General features: G+C 41.9%; 1 protein-coding gene across 1 annotated transcript in view; it reads right to left on the bottom strand.

The window, feature by feature from the left end:
* Positions 1-299: 299 nt before the first annotated feature.
* The window catches only part of TPPP (tubulin polymerization promoting protein), a 63,061-nt gene continuing 41,183 nt past the window's right edge, over positions 300-22,177 (bottom strand). Inside the window, exons 3-4 of the mRNA XM_040055792.2 lie at positions 21,359-21,512; positions 300-1,801 (exon numbers count right to left, since the gene is read on the bottom strand). Of these exons, the coding sequence (XP_039911726.1) occupies positions 1,607-1,801; positions 21,359-21,512 (349 nt within the window). The 3' untranslated portion in view covers positions 300-1,606. The remainder of the gene's footprint in view (positions 1,802-21,358; positions 21,513-22,177) is intronic.

The following is a 22,177-nucleotide window of genomic DNA, read 5'->3' as shown; positions in this document are numbered from 1 at the left end:
GTTCACCTACATGGCACATGACAGCACACACTGCTCACCTACGCTTACTCTGAGTGGGATGCTTATACAGGTGGAGGGAGAGCAATACATCTATTAACCTTTATTCAGAGTTGAACATGAAAATCAGTGCAAAAGCTCTTTTTGAAAGAAAGCAAGGCAGAACTGCAAAGTGCTGGTTTTGAACTGAAGAGCCTATCTTTTATAACTTCAGAGAATCAGAATAATACATCAAGGTACTTGTTCAGCTCTTGCAGAAAATTGAAATGGCCTTTTCTCTCCTTTTCAACCAATATTTAAAAAAAAAAAAAAAAAGATATTTTTATTCTAATTAATTTTCTTTTGGGATTCTGGACTCCAACTAGGTCACACTCAGTTGCCCATACCTTAAACCTTTGGGACTGGTTCTCCTGGTAACATTGGAAAGCCATTCCCAGCAATACTATTACTCCCAAGTTTGGCAGCAATAGCGAACAGAGAATCAAATCCCTTGGCTTCAAATAAATCTATCATAAAATGTAGCTCAGTTATAATGGTTTGGGGTTTTTTGTGGGTAAATTGCACATAATTACATAGATGTTAATTGTAAATGTCCTTACTCCAAGGTGCTATAAGTTTCCTTTCATATGTTAGAGCTTAAAGGGACTATGTGCCAACACATGTGCAAAATAATGTTATTTTAATAGCAATCTGATTGGCAGTGTTTAGTCATAAACAATATTTTAAAGCATTATTAGCTTAATGCCCCGTTCACTTCCAATGTGAGGCAGTGCAAACTTGAAAACAGACTTTGAAAATCCTTAACTAGACTTTCTTAGTAATGTCTTGTTTCTCACCTCTCAGATTAGTACAATAACTCAATCCAGCCAGTCAGAACCATGCTACAGTACACACAAGAACAAGCACAAAGTATAGACAAGAGGAAAGTAAGGGCTGGTATTTTCCAACTCTTTCTGTTGACATAAAATACTTTAGAGCCCACATTGTCTTAGAAATAGCTTTTTTTGCAGTTTTTCCATGAGTCATATATGACAATCACAGGCTAGAACCTAGTATATTACTACCACTTACTTCCCAATAGTATATTGTTGAATGTTTTAAGAAAAGTGCTAGATCCCATATAAGACATTCAAAAAAAAAACCACCCTAAAACAGTAGTCAAATGAACTGCATAAGTAATGGGATATTCTTCAGAAAGACTGCTAGAAAAGATCCTCTTTTCAAGAAGTTCTCTTTGACATCATCAGGGCAACTGAACATCTAGGAATGTTTGAGATACTTTGCTTGAATTGACAAATTGTGGTATAACTCTTGACTTTGGTTTTGTTGTTTGTTGGTTAGTTGTTTTTTTTTTTTTTCCTAAAGCTCAACAAAATGATGTCTTTTTTATACCTAGATATTTATTTATTTTTGCCAATATATGCATGAGGAATGTAATGAAGTGGCATTGTGCTGCAAGTAGCTCAGATGTTGAAATCAGTTCCAGTTCCTGAAGACAACTTCTTGACAACATAGTCTCAACATTCACAATAACCGAAACATGTGGGATTCATAACATCATCCTTACAAATATATACTCTATCCCCCTCTGCGTTGTAAACCCTCAGCCTTACTTGTTTCCTTGTACTTTATGATCGTATGTGCCTGCATGCTTATAACCAGATACATATCCTGAGTTATCCACCAGATCTTCTCGGCCAGCTCTGCCTTTTCCTTTTCCACTGGCATCAAACCTCTCTTTGTGAGAACCTGTGAATTTCGAAGTATCTGTAAGGCGTGAAACAGTTGGAGATGCAACAGTTTTCTATTGGAAGAAAAAAAAAAGAAACAGAACAAAAAAACATATCAGAAATCAGCTATTCTTAATACAGATACTTCTACATGTTACCAAGATTTAAATCTTTGCTAATGACAAAGACTATGCAAATACCTACTCATTCCCGGCAACAAGATACAAAAGATATTTTTTCTCACCATTACATACAATGACAATAATAATACAGCAGAAAAGGAAATAGCATAAAACATATCCAAACCTTTTAGAAGAGACTTTCAGTATGAGATACTTTTGATTAATAATCAAATTCTAAGCACCAAAGATATGAATAAGTTGTATCTTGACTTCACATTTTGAACCATGTACAATATCCATTATGTCAGCATAAAAGCATAAAAGCTTGGTTCCATCAATACAGAAAAATATTACAATACAACTAGAATTCATTGCTTCAAAAGACAATTTCATTCTAAACTCTAGGAGTCATGAGAGAAGTATCAAACTGGAAGGACTGAAAATTATTTCTAATGTTAGCAAATCAGCAGTCTATGAAATGGTGCTGAGCAAAGGCTCCTTCCACTGAGTCATATCAGGCTCCTCAAAAATCAGTGTTGTTGTCATTGAGATAAAAATTTTGACTACAGAAACAGAAAAAAAAATATTTCACATAACAACATAGAAGCATGATAATCTGTGTGCTCAGACTAGGAGCAGCTTCTTTGATACTTAAATTTGTATTTTAAAATCAGGGGAAGAAAAAACACTCAAGACTTTTGACCTAAAATGAACAGAGTGCTAAAATCTGGGCATCTTTTTTTTATGTGCACAACCTCTCGCTATCTGAAAGAAAATGAACACTGGGGCATTCTTTGCTCAAAACAGCATTGCTAAATGACCTTTAGGGACTTCTGTCTTGCAATCTTAAGAGTACTATTTGCAGAAGTGGTTATTTTTCTATACTGAAAAAACAGGTATCAAGACAATGCTTAGGAAGAAGTATTGGTCCAATATATAAAGTTTACTTGTTCATATTGACCTGGTAGCACCTTATAACCAGGAAAACCCCAAATGCAAGACAAGGGCAATATATTCAATATGGAGTTAATTAAACTTAGAACATATTTGCTTTCCTTGTATTTAAAAAACACTACCTTACAGACAGTGTTTTATCTACATGTGCATACACTCTCTACCGTCACATCCACAGAGAAGCCTCAGAAAATCTAGTTGACTGCCTTTTCCTTTACCAAATTCATTCTCAGGACAGACTGCTATTCTGAGAATTTGTAATGGTAAACTTAATCGCTATTTGAAAAAGAAAGATTACAGCTTTGACTTCTCTGTTTCAAAGGTGTGGCATGAAATTTTCCTCAATACACAACCTACAATAAAAACATATGAGTATTTTTGTACAGTAACATATTTAGTAACATACATACTAAAACTTGTGTGAGTGGATGGAAATGCACACATATTAACATGCAAGAAGAAACAGTAAAATGAGGATTAATAAAACGGCTCATGTTAATAATGAAGGATGTTTCCAGAAAACTATTCCCAGTGGTAAACTTGAGAAATGTGGTGTTTATATCAAGACACCTGCATTCTGATAAGACTGCAACACACACGACTTATAAGGTGCATCTTTACAACAAGATGATAGCAGCGTGCCACATGAGCTCTTTCCCCTATTAATCTGTAGGGAAAACAGCAACAAGTTTCAAACCAACAAAGAAAACTGAGGATAGGCAACAGCTTGGCAGGTTATAAAATATGATCTTTTTGTCCCAAAAATCAATTAATCAAAACCTAAAACCCCAGCACAAAGAATAGCACAAATCCAGAGCAAGAACAACAGTGTTCCCACATCTGGTGGTCTTTCAGCCCAAGATGGATCAGTAGGCTTCCTGCATCACAGGAGCCATAATATGTGAAATGAACATTAAAGGCAGCAGCTGCAAGGCAAACATTTTTTCTCAAATTGTTTTTTACCGAGTAAGAACCACAGCCGTTTCCTAAGTTGCATGTCAAGTCACTGATGTGCCCCTTCCCATATGTGACAGACTATTACAATTGAAATCCTGTTGATTTCCTGTTGGCAAAATTTCTTTGAATTGGGAGGTTCATCTTGTTTCCAACAATGCAAAATCCAAGCAATGTTAATTCCTTGTACATTATGCTCTCACTCCCTGAACTGATAGCTATATAAAAGATCAGAGAAAAGATGCCACTACAAGGCTATGCAGAACACCTAATTTCTCCTTTTTCTTCTTCTTTTCCATCATTCTTATGATGAACATGCATACATTAAAAAGGAAACACTCTTTTTAAGGTTGTATGAACATTTTTAAGGTTGTGCTAAGATGCTTTCATTCAAAAAAGTCTTTGTAAATACAGAGTAGAACATACAACAACTTGATACCCATCCTGGGCTCCTCAACCAGAAGCAGCTAGTGGGACTATATATCACAGAAACATAAAGAAGTCCTGTGACTGAGCACTACTGACAAAAACCTTGCTCCATCATCTTTGGCCCCTCCCTTCAGGTATTTATATACATGGATGGGATTCACACTTGAGCCTTCTCTTCTGAAGGTTACAGAGACCCAGCACCCTCAGCCTTTCCTGATAGGTGAGATGCTCCAGTCCCTCCAATATCTTTATGGTCCTTTTCTGGACTCTCTCCAGTAGCTTATCAGTCTTCTCCTGAGGAGCCTAGAGGTGAACGCAGGACTTAAGATGAGACTTCACCAGTGCTGAGCAGAGGGGAAGGAACAGTCTGTTTGTCTGGCAATACTTCCAATGCAGCTGAGATATCAGCAGCATTCCATACAGCAAGAACACCTCTCTGGTTCATGTTCAGCTTGGTGTCCATGAGCAGTCCCAGGTGCATTTCAACCAATCTCCTTTCCATCTGCATGGCCCCATGCCATTGGTGTGGGGGGGGTCTTCCTCATAAATTGCAAGACTTTGCACTGCTTGCTCAGCTTGCTGAAGTTCCTGTCAGCCCAGATCTCCAGCTGTGGTATTTCTTTATAAGACTAGATGACTGCTGATGGCAAAAGGAAAAGAGTCTGCTCTCTTTCACCAGGTGGGATACAGCTTTTATTCTGGAGTCCTGCCCTGCTTTGCTGGAGCTCTTCCTGGTGGCTCACCAGTGCCAGAGAGCTGAGGCCCCACCCAAGCAGGGGCTTTCTCCCCAGGGGGCGGGGCCCAGAGGCAGGGACAAGACACTACCCAATCAGGGAGAAGTGGGAGTGGAAGAGAGTTGGGTTACAGCTGAGTAAGGACAAACCACGTGATACAGATTACAAATCCAATGAAACACAATATAAACCCAATTAATGCATTACAACATTTTCCTTTTTCATATTAAATTAAGAAGGAGGAAGGCTCGGTTCATGGGAGATGCTCAGAGTTCAGACCTTGAGTACTTTTAAAGCTGCAGAAGAAAAATGACCTTTAGTGCAAACAAACCGTTTAGAAAAACACTGTTAAGGAATAATGATAAAGGAGAAGGTTTGGCACTTTTTCCTCCTCCAGGCAGCACTGGCCACTTGTGGGGCCTCTGCAGGTGGCTTTGCAGTTTTAGGGATGAAAGGTTTCATCCACTTGGCTGGCACCCACTTGAGACTTGAGGGAGTGGACACACAGGTGTACCCATGACCCCAGGTGACCAGATCATAAGGACCCTCTGTTTCCCTGGTTGCTGGATCCTTTACCATTACTGGAGGCTTTGCTTTCAGCTGCAGTTGGCAGTTCTCTCTGAAATGGCACACAATCGGTGGGTTAAGATTTTCAAATGTGCAATTTAAAAAGTTCAGAGTGAACAAGGCTTTGGACAACTAGATTGGCGGTGTTTCTAGTTTTAGAGACTGATGCTGTTGGCTGAGGACCCTTGTGAGATTTTGGTGGGTCCTTTCCATGATGGCCTGACCTGTCAGGGAGTAGGGGATGCCTGTTTTGTGCTCTACTCCCCATTGCTGCAGGAAGCTTCTGAACTCCTTGGATATGTACATGGCTCCATTATCAGTTTTTATTGATTTGGGGATGTCAAGGAAGGAGAAAGCCTGTATAAGGTATTTCATGGCATCACTAGACTTTTCCCCTGTGTGGGCAGAGGCATAGACAGCTCCAGAAAAGGTGTCCACAGATACATGGACATACCTTTGTCTACCAAAAGACATGATGTGGGTCACATCCGTCTGCCGTACCTCACAGCTGTTCAATCCCCTGGGGTCTGCTCCTGCACTCAGGGCTGGCAGTGCGTGTTGCTGGCACGAGGGACACATTGACACAGTTGCCCAAGCCTGTTCCCGAGTTAGGTGGAACTGGCAGACTAGGACTGGTGCATTCTGGTGAAAAAGCTGATGGCTGATGTTGGCTTGTCAAAAGATGTCTGGGAGTGGGGCCATCTCCACAGGCGCAGCAAGAGCATCAGTCCTTCTGTTGCCCTCGGCTATGAATCCTGGTAAATAGGTGTGTGATCTGATGTGCATCACATAAAATTGTTGCTCTTGGTGGGACACTAGATTTACTAGTTTTGAGAGCAAGTTGAAAAGTGCAGAATTGGAGACCTCACTCAGTACACCCTGTTCAGCTCTGGATACTACACCTGCTACATAGGCCAAATCTGTAACCAAATTGAATGGTTCAGGAAACCTTTCAAACACTCTAAAAACTGCAGCCAACTCAGCTACCTGAGGTGATCCTTCCACCTCAACAATATCTTTTTCCCACTGCTGAGTTTGAGGATTTTTCCATGTTATTACTGATTTATGAGATGTTCCAGATGCATCTGTAAAAACAGTTAGAGCCTTTAAAGGCCTCCTGCTCTGAACACTTTTTAAAGACAATCTGAACTGAATTTGTTCTCCAGATAATTTGTGGGCAGGCCAATTAATTGAAATTTGACCTGTGTAGCGATCCAGAGCAAACTGCAAGGCTTCATTTTCATGAAGCAGGTGCTCCAACGCTGCTCTTGTGATTTGGCCCGAGTTTATCTCAATTGGGATGTGAATACACTCAAAATCACATTCTGCCAACTCCCTGATCTGGGTCCTGGCTTTCTGGATCAATTCTGCTACCAGTTCCTGTGGCCTGGTCATTCTTTTGGACCGGTGGTGACTGAGGAAAACTCATTCTTATGATTAAGAGGGGATCCCTACAGTCTTTGTCCTTTTTTGATTTTTCCACTCTTTCCCACTGAAAAATCATCCCATGTAAGTGTGGCAATTTGCCTAAAATGATGCATTTGAATGGTAAGTCTGATTTGCACCTGTTGGCCTGTCTGGTGGCCATACAGTCCCGTACCTTTTCTAGGGCTGCTCTTGCCTCTTGGGTGAGCGTCCTAGGAGAACTTAGCTCCTCTCCCCCTTTTAAAAGATTAAAGAGGGGGTCTAGGTCCTCAGTGGTCAGACCTAGCCAAGGTCTTACCCAATTTAAGGACCCACACAACTGCTGGACATCTGCTAAGGTCTTGGTGTTATTTCTGACAACCAATTTTTGCGGCACAATGGTCCGCTTACCAATCTCCAGACCCAGGTACTTCCAAGGCGGCATCCTTTGAATCTTTTCCTCCTGAAGCTCGAACCCTGCAGCAACCAAAGAATCGATTGTCAGGTCAAGTGCGTGGGACAGTAAGTCATCATTGGGGGCACACACAAGCAGATCATCCATGTAGTGCAGGATGATGGCTTCTCCTACAGCTGCACGCACTGGGGACAGCAGGGAAGAGAGATACCACTGACAAATAGATGGCAAGGTTTTCATCCCTTGGGGAAGAAATTTCCAGTGGTATCTTTTCCTCAGGGCTTCCCGGTTGAGAGTAGGGACCGAGAAGGCGAAACGTGGGACATCGTCAGGGTGCAGAGGAATCTGGAAAAAACAATCTTTGATATCAATAATTGCCAAATTCCAATTTTGGGGGAGAATTGCTGGGGATGGCATTCCTGGTTGGAGAGAACCCATGTCCTCAATAACATTATTAATTTGATGGAGATCGTGGAGGAGCCGCCAGTTGCCTTTGTTTGCCTTTTTGACAACAAAGACTGGGGAATTCCATGGAGATGTGGTTTCCACAATGTGGCCTTTAGCTAGCTGTTCATCTACTAACTCCTTAAGCGCCTTCAATTTTTCTTTACTGAGTGGCCACTGCTCTACACAGACTGGTGAATCAGTTTTCCAAATGAGTTTCTGGGTAGGGCGCTCTTCAGTGGCTGCAGCCTGAAAAACTGGGGGGGCATCTGGAATGCCAATCGTGACCCCCCCACTGGGCCACCAGGTCCCTCCCCAACAAGGGCTCTAAATAATCTAAAACAAATGGACGCAGTGTAGCTAATTATCCATTTGGCCCCTTAATTTGCACAACACTTTTTGATTGTTTTGCCCATTTCATTCCCCCATACCTTCTACGTGCCCAGCCACATTTTGCAGTTCCCAATGAGGGCCACATCCTTTCCGGTACAATCGTTATATCCGCGCCTGTGTCCAAAACTCCTTTGAGGTTTATTACTTCCCCACTGTGACGGACCTCACACCCTATTATGAGTTTGTCCCTCCCAATAACTTGTGTGGGGCAAACATCAAGGTGTTCGTTCCTTGTGCTGTTTTTTTCAGGGAACAGGTCAGGTGCTCGAATTGCCTGAGCTATTACCTGCCCCTTAGGCAGAAACAAAGGTGGGCAGGCACAGCACAGCCAGAGAACTAGTTGTTTAGGGTTTGATGAGACGAGACCCAGAAGGATCTCGATCTCTCTCGGTGTGTACTTGGTGTCCCCAAGGATGACATACTTACTGCCAACATATTGCCAGGAGCCTAGCACTTGTAGATCCAATGAACCTAAATGCCAGTCTGTGTCATTTAGGTGCAAGGATTCTGTCAGTTGTAACCTAAAAGGCTTTTGGAGACATTCTGTAGTTAGACAGGGTCTGCTTACGTCACGATCTGAAAGGGTCATATCTGGTGACTTCTGCTGAAAGGTAGAACATGTTACAGCAGGATTATTTAATTTAACATTTTCATTTTCTAGTTTTTTCTTCCTCCTCCTCGGATTTGCCCTATTTATGTCGACAGGCTGGGCAAGTAAGCACTGACCTTTTAGTTTTTTGAAAAATTCCCTTTGAACTCTTGAGACCTCCCACCCCCATTGTCCTGAAAGTCCAGAAATTGCTTCTTTAAAGGGCACTGAGATGCCCAATGTCCAGCCTGATCGCACAGGAGACACGTTGTTCTTCTCTTGGGTGGTGGCTGTAGTACAGGCGGCATGGTGTCTGCTGCGGCAGCTCTTTGCAGTGGTCTGAATGCATCTCTGGTACTGTGATTAAGGCGTGCTGTCATGAAAGGGACCTTCTGGGTACATACATGGAGCACATCATCTAAAGTTGGCACTGGTTCCAAGGGCAGGCTGAGGATAGCTGCCTTGCACTGTTCGTTTGCATTGGTCAGTGCCATCTCCTTCATGACCTGTTCCTGGGCTCCTTCATCTTTAACCTGTAACTCGAAAACTCAGGTTAATCGCTCAACAAACATTACAAAAGGTTCTGATGGAAGCTGCTTTATTTTACTGTAAGGTTGGAAGGATCCATCAGGCTGGATTGAAAAGAATGCTTTGAAAGCAGCCTCTTTAATGAATTCTAAAACAGCTAAAGGAATTTCTTGAGCTTGCTTAAGGGCAGAAACCCATTCACTGTCACCACGCAGATGTTCTAATCGAATTGGCAAATTATTATTATCAACAGCCATTTCAGGATTTTGCCAAAGCTCCAGGAGTAAATCTCTTAATCTTTTTTTCTATGTGGAGTCCCAAAGCCTAAACTGTGTGGATGAAAGGAAGGCAGAAAAAAGATGCTGGAGGTCCAAGGGAACAATAGGATTCCCTGCTAAATTTGCTTTTAAAAGGCTGCGAAAGTATTCACTTTTGCATCCAAAATTGGCCTGAGCTTTGCATTAATCCTGAATCGCTTGTTGGGGGAAGGGGTCCCAATTACTGTGGACAGCACCCCCCCTTTTTGACCATCAGTATGTGACAGGGGTGGCAGAAAAGCCAGGATCACTTCCTGCTTCCGGGTTCCCAGCTCCCCCCCCCACCGCCCCCACCCTGGGGTGCAGGGACTGGGACTGTGGCTGGGGAAACCGTGGGAAGCAGGAGCAGGGAGGGGCTGGAGGATTGAGTCACAAGGGGCGGAGTTGAAAGGCGGAGGTTTGAGGGTAGGGGGCAGTGCCAGGGCCGGCACCGCAGGGAAGGTGGGGGTCTGGGGAAAGAGATTGCTGGAAGGAGGGACAAACAAAGAGAGAGGCTCCTTGTGACTCGAGAGCACATGGCTTTGGCCATTTTGGGGAACAAAGGAGTCCCCTCCATCTTGTGACTCCCCTTCAGAACTAAGACTAGCTTGGGATTCACTAAGATGGGGTTTTTGTGCACTCGAACTCCCTGCAAAAGTAAACTTAACCCGGGGTTTACAAACTGGGGAAGAAAAGAGTTTTGGGGAAAGTTTAGGGGTTTCTCAAGGAATATTTGATTTTGGGGAAGGGATTTTGGGGTCAGGATAGGGAGAAACTGAGGAAACTGGGGAAAGTCCACAGGGAACTGGCTTTTTTTTCTTTCCATTTTGTTTTTGCATTGCAAATAAAATCCGCAAGCTCCAAAAAGCAAAATTTGCTTTTTCTTTATCATTAGGGGAGCTTGATTGAGACAATTTTTTTACAACAAATTCTCAAAATTCTGGGGAGCTTATTTGCTCAGACGATACGTCTGGAAATTGAGCAAATAACCACCAAAGGAAATTTTTTAATTGCTTCTTGGAAAAATGGGTCTTCCCATCCTCTGAGATACTTAAAATTTGATAATAGGCTCTTTTTTGAGACACAGACAGCCTAGCACCCATTTTTGGATCAGATTTTAAGTTTCCATGTCCCCTTTTTAACTGTGACTGAGAAACCAAAAGGAAAAAAACCTCGCTGGAGAGAAAAAAAAAGCCAAAAAGGTGAAACAGTTTCCTTTTCCACCCGCCCCCAGGCTGCCGAAAGAAAGCACTTTGAAGGTTTTTACTCTGAAAGCAAAAACCTTCCGCAAAAGGAAAACTCTTCTATCCCTGAGGTTCCATGCCTCTTAAAAAGATTTTCCCCTAGAAAACCGAAAGTGGTACTCACCGAAAATCCAGCATTCCTTTCCTTTCTTTCTCAATCACTCCTTTTGCCTAAGACTGACCGTTTTTGGTGCAAAAAGAGCTTCCAGTCTCTGATCCCGGGATCAGTCTTCCACGAACATGTGGTCACTCTCTCTGGGAGCAGCTTGCTGGTCGAGGGCTTCTTCGCAGCATTCCGATGGGATTTTTGAGTCCAAAGGAGGAAACTGCAGCCCTGCCCATGGAATCCTGTGTTTTGGAGACTCCATAGTGAACGCCAAGCCTGACGAGTCTGTCTCTGTGTGGGTGGGCTACGTTTTTTGACTCACGTACCTGCGTGAGATTCCTTGGCCACATGCTCCCCGAGTGGTTCTTCCAGCTTTTTGGGAACCTCTTGTGGCTTGGAGTCGCACGTAAGGCGCCAGATGTGGTATTTCTTTATGAGACTAGATGACCGCTGATGGCAAAAGGAAAAGAGTCTGCTCTCTTTCACCAGGTGGGATACAGCTTTTATTCTGGAGTCCTGCCCTGCTTTGCTGGAGCTCTTCCTGGTGGCTCACCAGTGCCAGAGAGCTGAGGCCCCACCCAAGCAGGGGCTTTCTCCCCAGGGGGCAGGGCCCAGAGGCAGGGACAAGGACCCAATCAGGGAGAAGTGGGAGTGGAAGAGAGTTGGGTTACAGCTGAGTAAGGACAAACCACGTGATACAGATTACAAATCCAATGAAACACAATATAAACCCAATTAGTGCATTACAACATCCAGCCTGTTAGGTCTCTCTGGATGACAACCATCCCATCTGGATGCTCTATCAGCCACTCCTCCCAGCTCTGTGTTACCAGCCAACTCACTAAGAATATACCACACCCTATCATGAAGATGATTAATGAAGATGTTAAACAGGACTCAACTCAGTATGGACCCCTGGGGTACACCACTCTTTTCCAGCCTCCAACTAGACTTTGCACTGTTCATCGCCACCCTCAGGGCCCAACCATTCAGCCTGTTTTCAATCCACTTCAGTATCCGCCCATCCAGCCACTACAGCAACAGTTTGAGCAGTTGTGAGACTCTTATAAGAGTCAAAGGCCTTACTGAAGCCCAGGTAGACGCTGTACTACTCTCTTCTTCTATCTGCTTAGGCAGTTGTTCAATTGTAGAAGTTTACAGTCAAGCACAACTCTCCCTTGGTGATCAGCCATGCTGATTACTCATGATGGCCTTCTTGAACTTCATGTGCCTGGATACGATTTCTAGGATTAGCTGTACCATTACTTTCAGTGTCTTAATATAAAAAGTTTATCCATAAAGATTCCTCTAGGAGCTAATAATGTATTTTTAGTGAACAGCTTTTATGAATTGAATGTGCAACCAACAGTTTTTATCAAAATGTTTTTTTCTGTTTCTGAACAACAAAACCAATCAGGCAGATTAAACTGGATATTGAGCAAAAGGCAAAACCAACTGAAAGGGTGGCAGTGAGCTCATTCTTCTCTACAACCCATCTGCTCATTATTAATTGCACAAGAGTATTGGGAGGCAAATAAAAAAAGTGAGGGGTATGGGGAGAAAGCTGATCATCCTTCTTAAATGAAGAAACATGTAGGAAGAAACATAGTGAAGAGCACAAAGGGCTGGATGAAAGCAGTTTCCACATTAACAAATTACTACTCTCCCTTCTTTTTCACAACGAATCACATACAAATGATTCTGCCTTGTCATATAGGAATTCTGCTTGAACTGTTTACTATCTAAAGTTATATAATCTCTCTAGTTACATTATTCTAAAGGCAATAAATTCCTGGGGGCCACCCTCCTCCCTTTTTTTTCTGTGAGACCACAGAAGCCTTCATTTTCCATCTCTTATTTGCACATGCAATTAACCACGAAGTTCACATATCACAGAAGGTGCCCATGAACTTTAATTTTTTATTTTTTACTTTTAAAAAACTTTCTCTTCCTCCTTATTTCTTAGGAAGACAGTTTTACTTAGCACAACAGAATCAAACATAATAATTTAGTGTTCCAAATTGAGTTTATTAATTTCTTTTGTGCATTTTTTCTTTGCAATTCAGTATTTTTCCTCACTCTCTGTTAAGTGTCTACAAAGAAGTGCTGCTAAGACAGCAAGGGGCTTGGAGCATGTGACATACATGGAAAAGATGATGGGAATGTATTTATCAAGACTCAGAATAAAAAAGGGAGAGACAAATCTTATTCCTGTCCTCAACAGACTGGTTATATTAGAAACAGAGACAGTTCAAAAGTAAACAAAAATGGGCATGATTTGGAAGATATGAAATTCCAACTAGACACATGAGAATGTTTCACCACTGTGGTTGGTTAAGTGTGGAAAGAGTGAGGGAATTCTCTGTCCCTGAGGATTTTCAAAACTTAAAATTACTAAGTCACAGAACAATTTAGGTTGAAAAAAACCTTTGAATATGAGTCTTTATCTAGCATAAAACCCTGTTCACAGCAATGCTCCAATAGGTTTACACAGAAACTTCTCCAGTCAAGTCCTGAACACCTCCAAAGTTCCACAGCCTCCATGGGCAACTTATTCCAGTGTTTCACCATACTGCAGGTAAGTGAACAAAACAAAAGAATCCAGCATCCCATCCAAATTCCATATTACCAATCGTCCAACTTCTATCTGTCTGATACAGCCCTCATACTGAAGACAGAAAGTGAAAGCTGTAGTCTTTGAATTCTGGAAACCTTAACAAATGCCATATTCCTCCCTTGACCTTTCTTGAGAAAGACAACTCTGCAAACTCACCAGATTTTGCCTGCAACCTCAAGATAACTAATGAATCAAGGAGCAGTTGACAGAGCAAGCAACACAATCCATTTCATTATTTTCAAGAAATTGAATTAGTTACAGAAATGTATTATCAGCCCTTAGGAAACCAAAACGAACTACAGTAAAAAGGAAATGAGTGCACATGTATTTGGTCTACTGTAGTATAGAAGTATCTAGCAGTTTGCAGAAGAAAAATATATCCACTGAAACCTCTGCAGCTGCACTGGCCTGGCTTGTTTGCAGCAGGAAACCTGCATGAATTCTATGGACTCAAAAGACACCATAAAATCAAAATTGTGTTAAAAGACTAGAAGCATCATATGAAGCGAGTGCGGCAATCATTAAAATAAGGTAAGTGTGAGACTGGAAGATTTCCAACACTTTCAGATCTTCTCCTTCCAGAACAAAGTTGAGGCAAAGAAGAGGAAAAAGATGATCCAGTCCTGCCAAGGGACCATTCCTCATTTTCTGTCAGCGCACGATACCAGCCTTTCTACAAAGCTCACAGCTCAAAACACAAGCAAATGCCACAAAAGCTTTGCACCTGGCACAGTGCAAAGGGCTCCATGAGCAGGGCAGTGCAGCACCCTGGCATGCTTGCAGGAACTCTCTGCTGGGCAGTCTGCACACAGCATGGCACCATTCCCAACAGCTCTCCAGAACCAATTCCTGGGAAGGAAAATCAGTGAGAAAACCTGCGGGACTTTGGGAATATCACACGTTCAAAACAGACACCGAGTGTCCTCGCTTTCACAATGAACTCTTGGCTCCACTGAAACAACTTTGCCTCAAGGTATTTTCCACCACTTGCCATCACTGACAAAGATTTGGCTTTGACTTAAAGCTGCTCCACAGCTTAGGCAGAAAAAAACTAATGATGCAAAACCCTGCAGCAGGGTTTTCCAGTAGGTTTTCTTTCCTGAATTAAAAATGTCCACTTAGTACAGAAACAGTCCCTGCCTGCTTGCCTGAGGACTGACTGTATCTTTTCAGCAATCAGTGCTGGGAGTGCCTGCACTGCCAAAAACAATGGTGACAGGCAGTAGATGCGCTGCTCTTGTTACTCCTCACCAGAAGGGTACAATGCCTTAACCACAGTACTCCTGGCTACACTGTCAGCTGCAGTCAGCTTCCCTCGCTGAAACTGAATGCCTTCCTACATTCACTCCTTTAACCACAGAACTTCTAACAGCACATCTTCCTAGAAAAAGTTGCTATGGAGATTTCTTCATCCAATTAAAATATTCTGGGAGCCTGCAGAATCAGCGCAAATATTCAGAGTCTCTGCAAGGTTTTGAAAATTAATGATCTGCTGGCAATATCCACAACCTTTGTAAAAAATGAGAAACAAAACTGTAACACAGAAAAAAAATTTCAAAGGGAAAGTCTGCCCCTTTTTTTTTTTTCCCCTTTGGGGGGGGGTGGGGAGAGGGGGGAGGATTGCACCAGAACTCCCTACCAAAACTGTATTTATTTTGGTTTTAAATTCATGGGAATACATGCACATGCATTAGAAGTCTACAGAAAGTCAGAAACAGAGATCAAGCTTCAAAAAAAATTTGGATTTCATTCATGTTCCTTCGGTTTAGCACGTGCACAGACACACCCACACAAAAGTAAAGGACAAGCAACTCAGCTTCAATAATGCCAGAACGTACTACCATTTTAACTAATCCTGGTGAGGACTTTCAGTGGAGTAGTTCCCAGTAACGCTACTTAGGTAATATAGCACTGCAAGTCCTAATTCTATATACAGTACCTAAGCCTTCTCACTAACTAGGAGTCCAGCCAGAGATAGAGCAAAAGACATCAAACAGATGCTTTATATGTGACATCACTTCCAGCAACAAATTCACATTAATTTGTCAAATCTGCCTGATCCAGGTCCAGCTCCATGAAGAGAAGACCATGTAACATTGAGCCTTAAGGGCAGATCAGGTGTTGCTCATTTGGCACCTACAAGAGACCCCTCCCTTTCCTCCTCTCTAGGATTAGCCCCTTAACTCCTGTTCTTCAGCATTTCAACAGTCCAAGTCACTACATGGTCTCAATTCATGGGATCTAGGAGCCTGATTAATACAACCTTCCACAAAAACAGTGTGCCAACACTTCTCTGAAGAGGAGTTTTTAATTCTTGTTGGTGGTGAAGACAAAACAGAAAGGGAACTATATTACAGATGTTTTTTGTTTGTTTGTTTTAAGTGAGGGTGTTGCTGAATCCTTTTTCAGTTTAATGTTACAACAAGTCTTTAATGAGATCCCTCTTCCTCGTTCTTTCCATGTATTTCCTGAAGAGTGTCTATTCATCCAGAGCAGCACTCCTGTCAGAAGAGCTGTGTTAACATACCTGAACAATCCCAGTGAATCACATCTCTGCAACTAATTTGCCCTGCTTTCCCCATACTATATGCTTTTGTGTGTAGCCACTAGCAGCAGACCCCATATCCTGCTGCATTTGCAGAAAGATTTGCAAATCCCTTGTTAGGCTTGTTACCTAGGCATATCCACTCTGCCCCTTATGATCTTTCAACTTCAGGTTATGGTGACCTTCCATACCCAGTCTAATAGTCTCCTCAGCAGATTAGTAAGCCTAATTTGTAAAGATACTCTTGATCCACTTTGTTAGATTTATTCCATCCCTGCTGAGTAGCCCTCTGTGGGGGTTAGATTTCTTCCTTTTTTTCTTATAAATTTTTTTCCATAAGTTGCTAGGAAATTAACTACTGGGTACTTATGGGTACTTAAGCAGAACAAAGTGGCCAAAGTCAGAAGAGGAGTGTACCATCTGGCTACACTTCTTTTGTCTCTGGGAGTCTCTCTTGGAGGGGGAAGATACCATGAGTTTTGGGGGCAGGAAAAGGATGGGTTGGGGTCAGCTGCTCACTTTAGCTCTTGGCATCAGGAGGATGGCCAAGCTGTTGCTTACTGTGGGAAGAATTCGCTGTCACTGCCAGAGTCCAGTCCTAAGGACCTACCACCAGGCAAATGCCTGTGTGTCCAGAAATCTTGAGCTTGCCTTCTCCTGCCCTGCTGGGAGCCGGGCTGCTGCTATCCCGCCCCTGTCGCTTCTTCAGCACTGCTCTGGGTCTGTCTTCGCTGTAACCCCACACTGCCCTGCCCGGCCAGGACATTCTGGCAGTTCCAGCTACTACCACAGAGCTTCTGATACATCGCATCCACCAGCCCGGGATTTCTGCTCATTCCTGGCATTCCAGCTTGGTGCTCCTCAGAGTCCTGCAGGGGCACTGAGACAGGACTGCCCCTGGGGTTTTGGGAAGCAAAGCCTCTCCTCCATCCCTTCCTGTCTCAGCCAAGAAAGCTGTCACAAGGTTCCTGGTCTTGTTTGTTGTTAATGCCATAGTTATTGTTGTTTGTTTGCCTTGTTATACATACTAGTAAAGAACTGTTATTCCTATCCTCATATCTTTGCCTGAGAGCCCTTGATTTCAAAATTATAGTAATTCAGAGGGAGGTGGTTTACATTCTCCATTCCAAGGGAGGCTTCTGCGTTCCATAGCAGATACCTGTCTTTCAAACTAAGACACCTTCATTTCTCTGGTCCTAGAAGCCAAAGCCCCATCTCCAACAGAAGCCATACAGTCCACTTTTACCCAATCTTTCCTCCTCCTGGGATTGGCAAGACAAGATCTGAGCTCCATACCCATCAGCCTCACCCCTAGACCTCTGTAGTTCCTCATTATATGCTCCAGGTTACCTCCAGAACTGTACTCTGGGTATCCACAAGGAAGAGGAAGAAGAGGTCCATGTTAGGAGGCTGGACAAATCTTGGCCATGCATCTACAAGAGTCCTAGATTCTGGCACCTACCAAGCAATGAAACTCCTGAGACATCAGGTAAGATCAGAAAATACATGCCTTGATCATCCATGAGAAGAATCTTCAGTAATTTTCTGTGACTGGTACCCATTACTCTTGACTCGTGGTAGAGCACTGTTGCCAGAGTACAGTGTCACCCACTATGGAACAGGGAAGCGTAATAGCACATGAGATATTCAGGATGGCAAAATCTTCTGTGACTATTAACTCTTTTCCAGATTTTCACTAACACACAGCGCATGCTAAGGCCTGATATAACTACATATCTGTGGCCAGGTCTCATTCAACCAAGGATCCTTAAACAAACCTGTCTGTCCCCATAGAGTGAGATAGTGCTGGTCAACACTATTACTCATTTCCCCCTCTTTGTGTGAACACTAAATTCAGGCTCAGCTGACTCTGATGGGTCTTGTTGATCCTCACCAGTGCTCAGGATACTATAGGTATTCTGAAATTGAAGAACTGCAGGTGGAGCAGATCTGTGATTTTGTTGCTAAAAGCCACAAGCTTTCAGCCTCCTCCATCTCAATAGTCTCTGTCCACTCGGCCTCCAGCTGTCATTCCTTCCTCATCTTGTGTAGCTTAGGTTTTCCACAAATACCACATCAGTCTCCTCTTCACCTTCTCCTGCCATCTGTATCTCAGGACCTCGACCACAGCATATCTCCCCCAAGAGTGGCCACCAGTGCCCTGACCTCTGGGGAGACACAGGCGCTCTCTGAACCATGCAACGTGGATGCTCTATTAGGACTTCTTCCTAATAGAGCCAAGGACTCTGACGTGCTAATGGCAATCTACAGCCTTCTTCTACATCTCAATGGATGTCCATGAGCTGGACAATATATCCTGCAGCTTTTTCAGACTTACCACTGTATAGTCTTCAAGCAGAGCTACATAGTTTTACATGGAATTCCTAGGCCTCTTTGCACTTCTGCTGAAACAACTATTTTGTCTCACCACACTTTGTGGGCTGCACTCTGGCTTCCTTGCTGTTGCCTTAACAGGTACATTTTTATGAGAATATGATCTTGCCCACATCAACACCTCCCTGAGCACCCATCACCCAGCTTTTAAAGTGCTGTTGCTGCTGTACTACCCTGCCACCCCTACTCCTCTCACCATGAATCTGACTGGACTGAGCCCTGAAAATCTCATCTGGTTTTAAGTTAGCCCTCTTGTGAGCAGAATTCTCCAATGAGATCATCCCAGATTCCTCGCACTTGAAATTGTTCTGCATTTCTGTGGCAAGGACCCTGATGAATATATACTGAAGTTCAATTGGTTTTAACAGCAAACAATGACCAAATTATGGATCTGTTCCCCAGGAGGTGCATTCAGCATTGTTATGGCACACAGCTCTTGGTACAGGAAAAGAAACAATCTCAGTTTTGCTTTTTGTAACTTTTGTGTAGGAATGAGGACAATTAAAAGGCCCTAGACTTCATTTACATGTCTGTTTACAAGCTGTCCAAGTTACATGACCTGCACTGTATATTCTATTGACAGGTCACTACCACATGAGCTAATAAAGCCTCTGGCTTCATTAACCCTTAACACTTTCCTGTGGTTTTCTTCCTGTGTGACAAAGTCAATCATATATGTTCTGTTCCAAGGTTAGAAAGCAGCCTAAAATTCACTTGGTTTCAATGTCTGGCTGCTGAGCCTTCTCAACCACACCAAGCACAAGCAGGGATTTTTGTAATTCTACAACATTTTGCAAAAGAAGAAAAAATAAACAGAAAAAGATTTAAAAAAAAAAAAAGTCTTCTACCACTTCTATCACAACACCCACTAAAATCCTCATTGTCTGATGTGAAAGTTAACTTTCCAGCTATCCTGCTGAAGGAGTGCTTTCCCCAAGCTGCAGTCCAGACATGCTGCTCCTGCCACCTAACTCCCAAAAATACCCAGTACAGAACATAAGAAGCTAACACACAAAATTCCCCACATGCTGCTGAAGCATTCTTATCCACAAGCTTCACTTAATCATGCTTTCATCTCCTTCCCTAACATGTTTAGAGCAATGTGTCAGTAGTCACATAGTTTTCTGTCTGATATCTGAACCAAACCTACACAATCTATAGCACAATTTTACAAAGCAGGGCACACACTATATGGCTGACTAATTTAGTCTAGAACTTTTTAGAAAAGCTTAATGTAACTTTACGTAATGTAAATTTTACATTTTACAACATGAATTTTACAACATAAATTTTACAACGTAACATAAATTTTACAATGTACAATTGTAATATGTGTAATGGTACAATACCGACTTCCCAAAGTAAATAAAGCATTAAAAGCTTGTATAGACATTTCATATGTGCACTCCTGGGTTGCAGAAGGAGAGTGGCCATGTATTCATTTATTGATTTTAATATCTTTAATTGCCAAGTTTGTGAGACTTTTTACCATCCAGGAACTAAATCGGCATGAGAAAACAAAGAAATTTGGTTTTACATACACACGCTCCCAGCCTGCAATCTCCCGCCATTTTAAGCTCTGCCTCCTGCCCCTTACTTTTCCAGGCAGCAGAAGAAGATAGATATTCTGATCCTACTTTCTTCACTTCTCCCCAGAACTGCACATATTGAACAGTCAAGCCTCATATCGCTGGCTCATATTCCCCTTCTACTCTTCTCCCCTTGCTGCTGGCACCCTCATATATCTCTGCAGAACCAACATGACACTACTTTGCATCTGCAAAGCTCTTTCATCCATGTCCCCCACACAGAAAGAGACTGTTCCCACAGTAGGAGACACTGATCATTTCAATGTCTGGCTGCTGAAATACCAAAAATGAAATCAGGAGTGAGGTCTAGAAAAATGTACACAATTTGAAGTAAGAATCCCTGAACAGATGAAGAAGTTATTCAAATTTATTAAGGTAAGTGAAGAACAAAAAGGAAGGTTCAATATTTTAACTCTTTATCAGAATTACCACTTGTTTTAAATAAGAGTAGAAGAGTAATAAAATAAAATCTTGCAAAAAGCTGACTTACTTTACAACTCAAAAGAGATCTTTCCATTTGATATTTACACTGATCATTTGTAGAGAACCAGTTTCTGAAAAGACTATATTTTCATTCACAGCTTTACAGGCAAAATTCAGGAGAATCACAAATTTTAAGCAAATGAACTAAACCAACAGAACTATTTAAGCTGATGGTAAACACTCCAGTATCTCCTAAAATACTGGATAAAAGTTTGCCTAGCCTGAGCATCTAAAAGGACAACCAAGCTAATGCACAGTATACTTTCTGGCTTCCTTTTCACATACAAAGCTTAATACCAGTATTTTAAAATTAAAAAGAAAGAACACTATAACTCTGACAGACTAGGAACAAATAAGAAACAAAGACTGGACCACATGATAATTATTCCCAGATTTCCAGTGTTCTGGGATTCACATGGTGTAATTAAATGTATTTTAAGATACCTTTGCTTTTTGGCATTTCACAAAACACCTCAACTTTTTTATTGAGCCTCTAATGTCATTCTACTCTTTTTGATTTGGATACATCACTCTTCATGAACATTTGATTGTTCTAAGCACACACAAGAGCTCTGGATATTCCTGAGGTGCTACCAGGTGGTAGTACAATTCCTAGAAGGAGCAATGACAGTGGCACACAAGAACACCCATTAGTGCAATACTCAGTTGTTGCACAGTCTTTGCTCCCATTCTACTTAGCAATTGCTGCCTTTGGGCTCACAGAGAAATTGGATTTGTGGATCATAGAGGGAAGCGGTGAACATAACACTGCAGTAGAACAAAGGACAGGTAGAAACAATCTGTCCATTAGACCAGTAACATACCGTTACTCCAGTTAAACCTGGGCCTTTTCCTTCAATTAGTTTATACATTTCTTGAAGTGCTTCCTCATCACTTTTGCCTTTAAATCGCTTCTTGGAGAGTTCTTGAAGAGCTTCCTTAAACTGCTCAAAAGTAATAGTTCTTACAGACTTTCCCCTGTTGAAACACACAGTAATTGAAAGAAATTACAAGACAGCACAAATAGCATTTAAAGAATAGCAGAATGGTTTCAGTACACCACTGTGAACAATAGAACCCATGCAGCCCATTTATGGTGTCAAATAAAAGTATACCACTTTATTTTTATATGTGCATCAGTAGGATAGCACTTCATAGACTTCCCTTGATGAATGTTCAGACATAACGAGGAAATGAAGAGACTGGGTCTATTGTCAAAATGGCTGCAGCTCATAAAATTAAATATAGTCTCATTTGGTTGATCACTTATAAAGTCTGCATGTATAAGACAAGAATTGAAGCATCTTAGGTAAGTATTTTTATTTACTATTTTTATTCCTCTTTGAATAACTGGTAATCATATTATTTATCAGTCACTATTCATGTATTCACAAATAAATTAAGAATTATTCTGCTACTGAGTAAAGCAAACTATTGAAAAGCATTTAAAAACTTGAAATTCCTCCTCAATTGAAGACTGACAAGTTTTTAAATTACACATTTAAATTCAATACCTGTTTTCCTTTGTAGACTACCATCCTTAAAAAACATTTAAAGGTACACAGAAAACACAATATAGTAGTCTGGTAAACTTATAAACCTCCCAGAAATTTGGAGCTGAATACTTGCTGTAGTTTTCACTA

The sequence above is a fragment of the Hirundo rustica genome, chromosome 1 (genome assembly GCF_015227805.2).
Source record: "Hirundo rustica isolate bHirRus1 chromosome 1, bHirRus1.pri.v3, whole genome shotgun sequence".
NCBI classification, from domain to species: Eukaryota; Metazoa; Chordata; class Aves; order Passeriformes; family Hirundinidae; genus Hirundo; species Hirundo rustica.
Note: the sequence above shows the minus strand (reverse complement) of the source record. Positions and strands in the feature narration are given on the sequence as shown.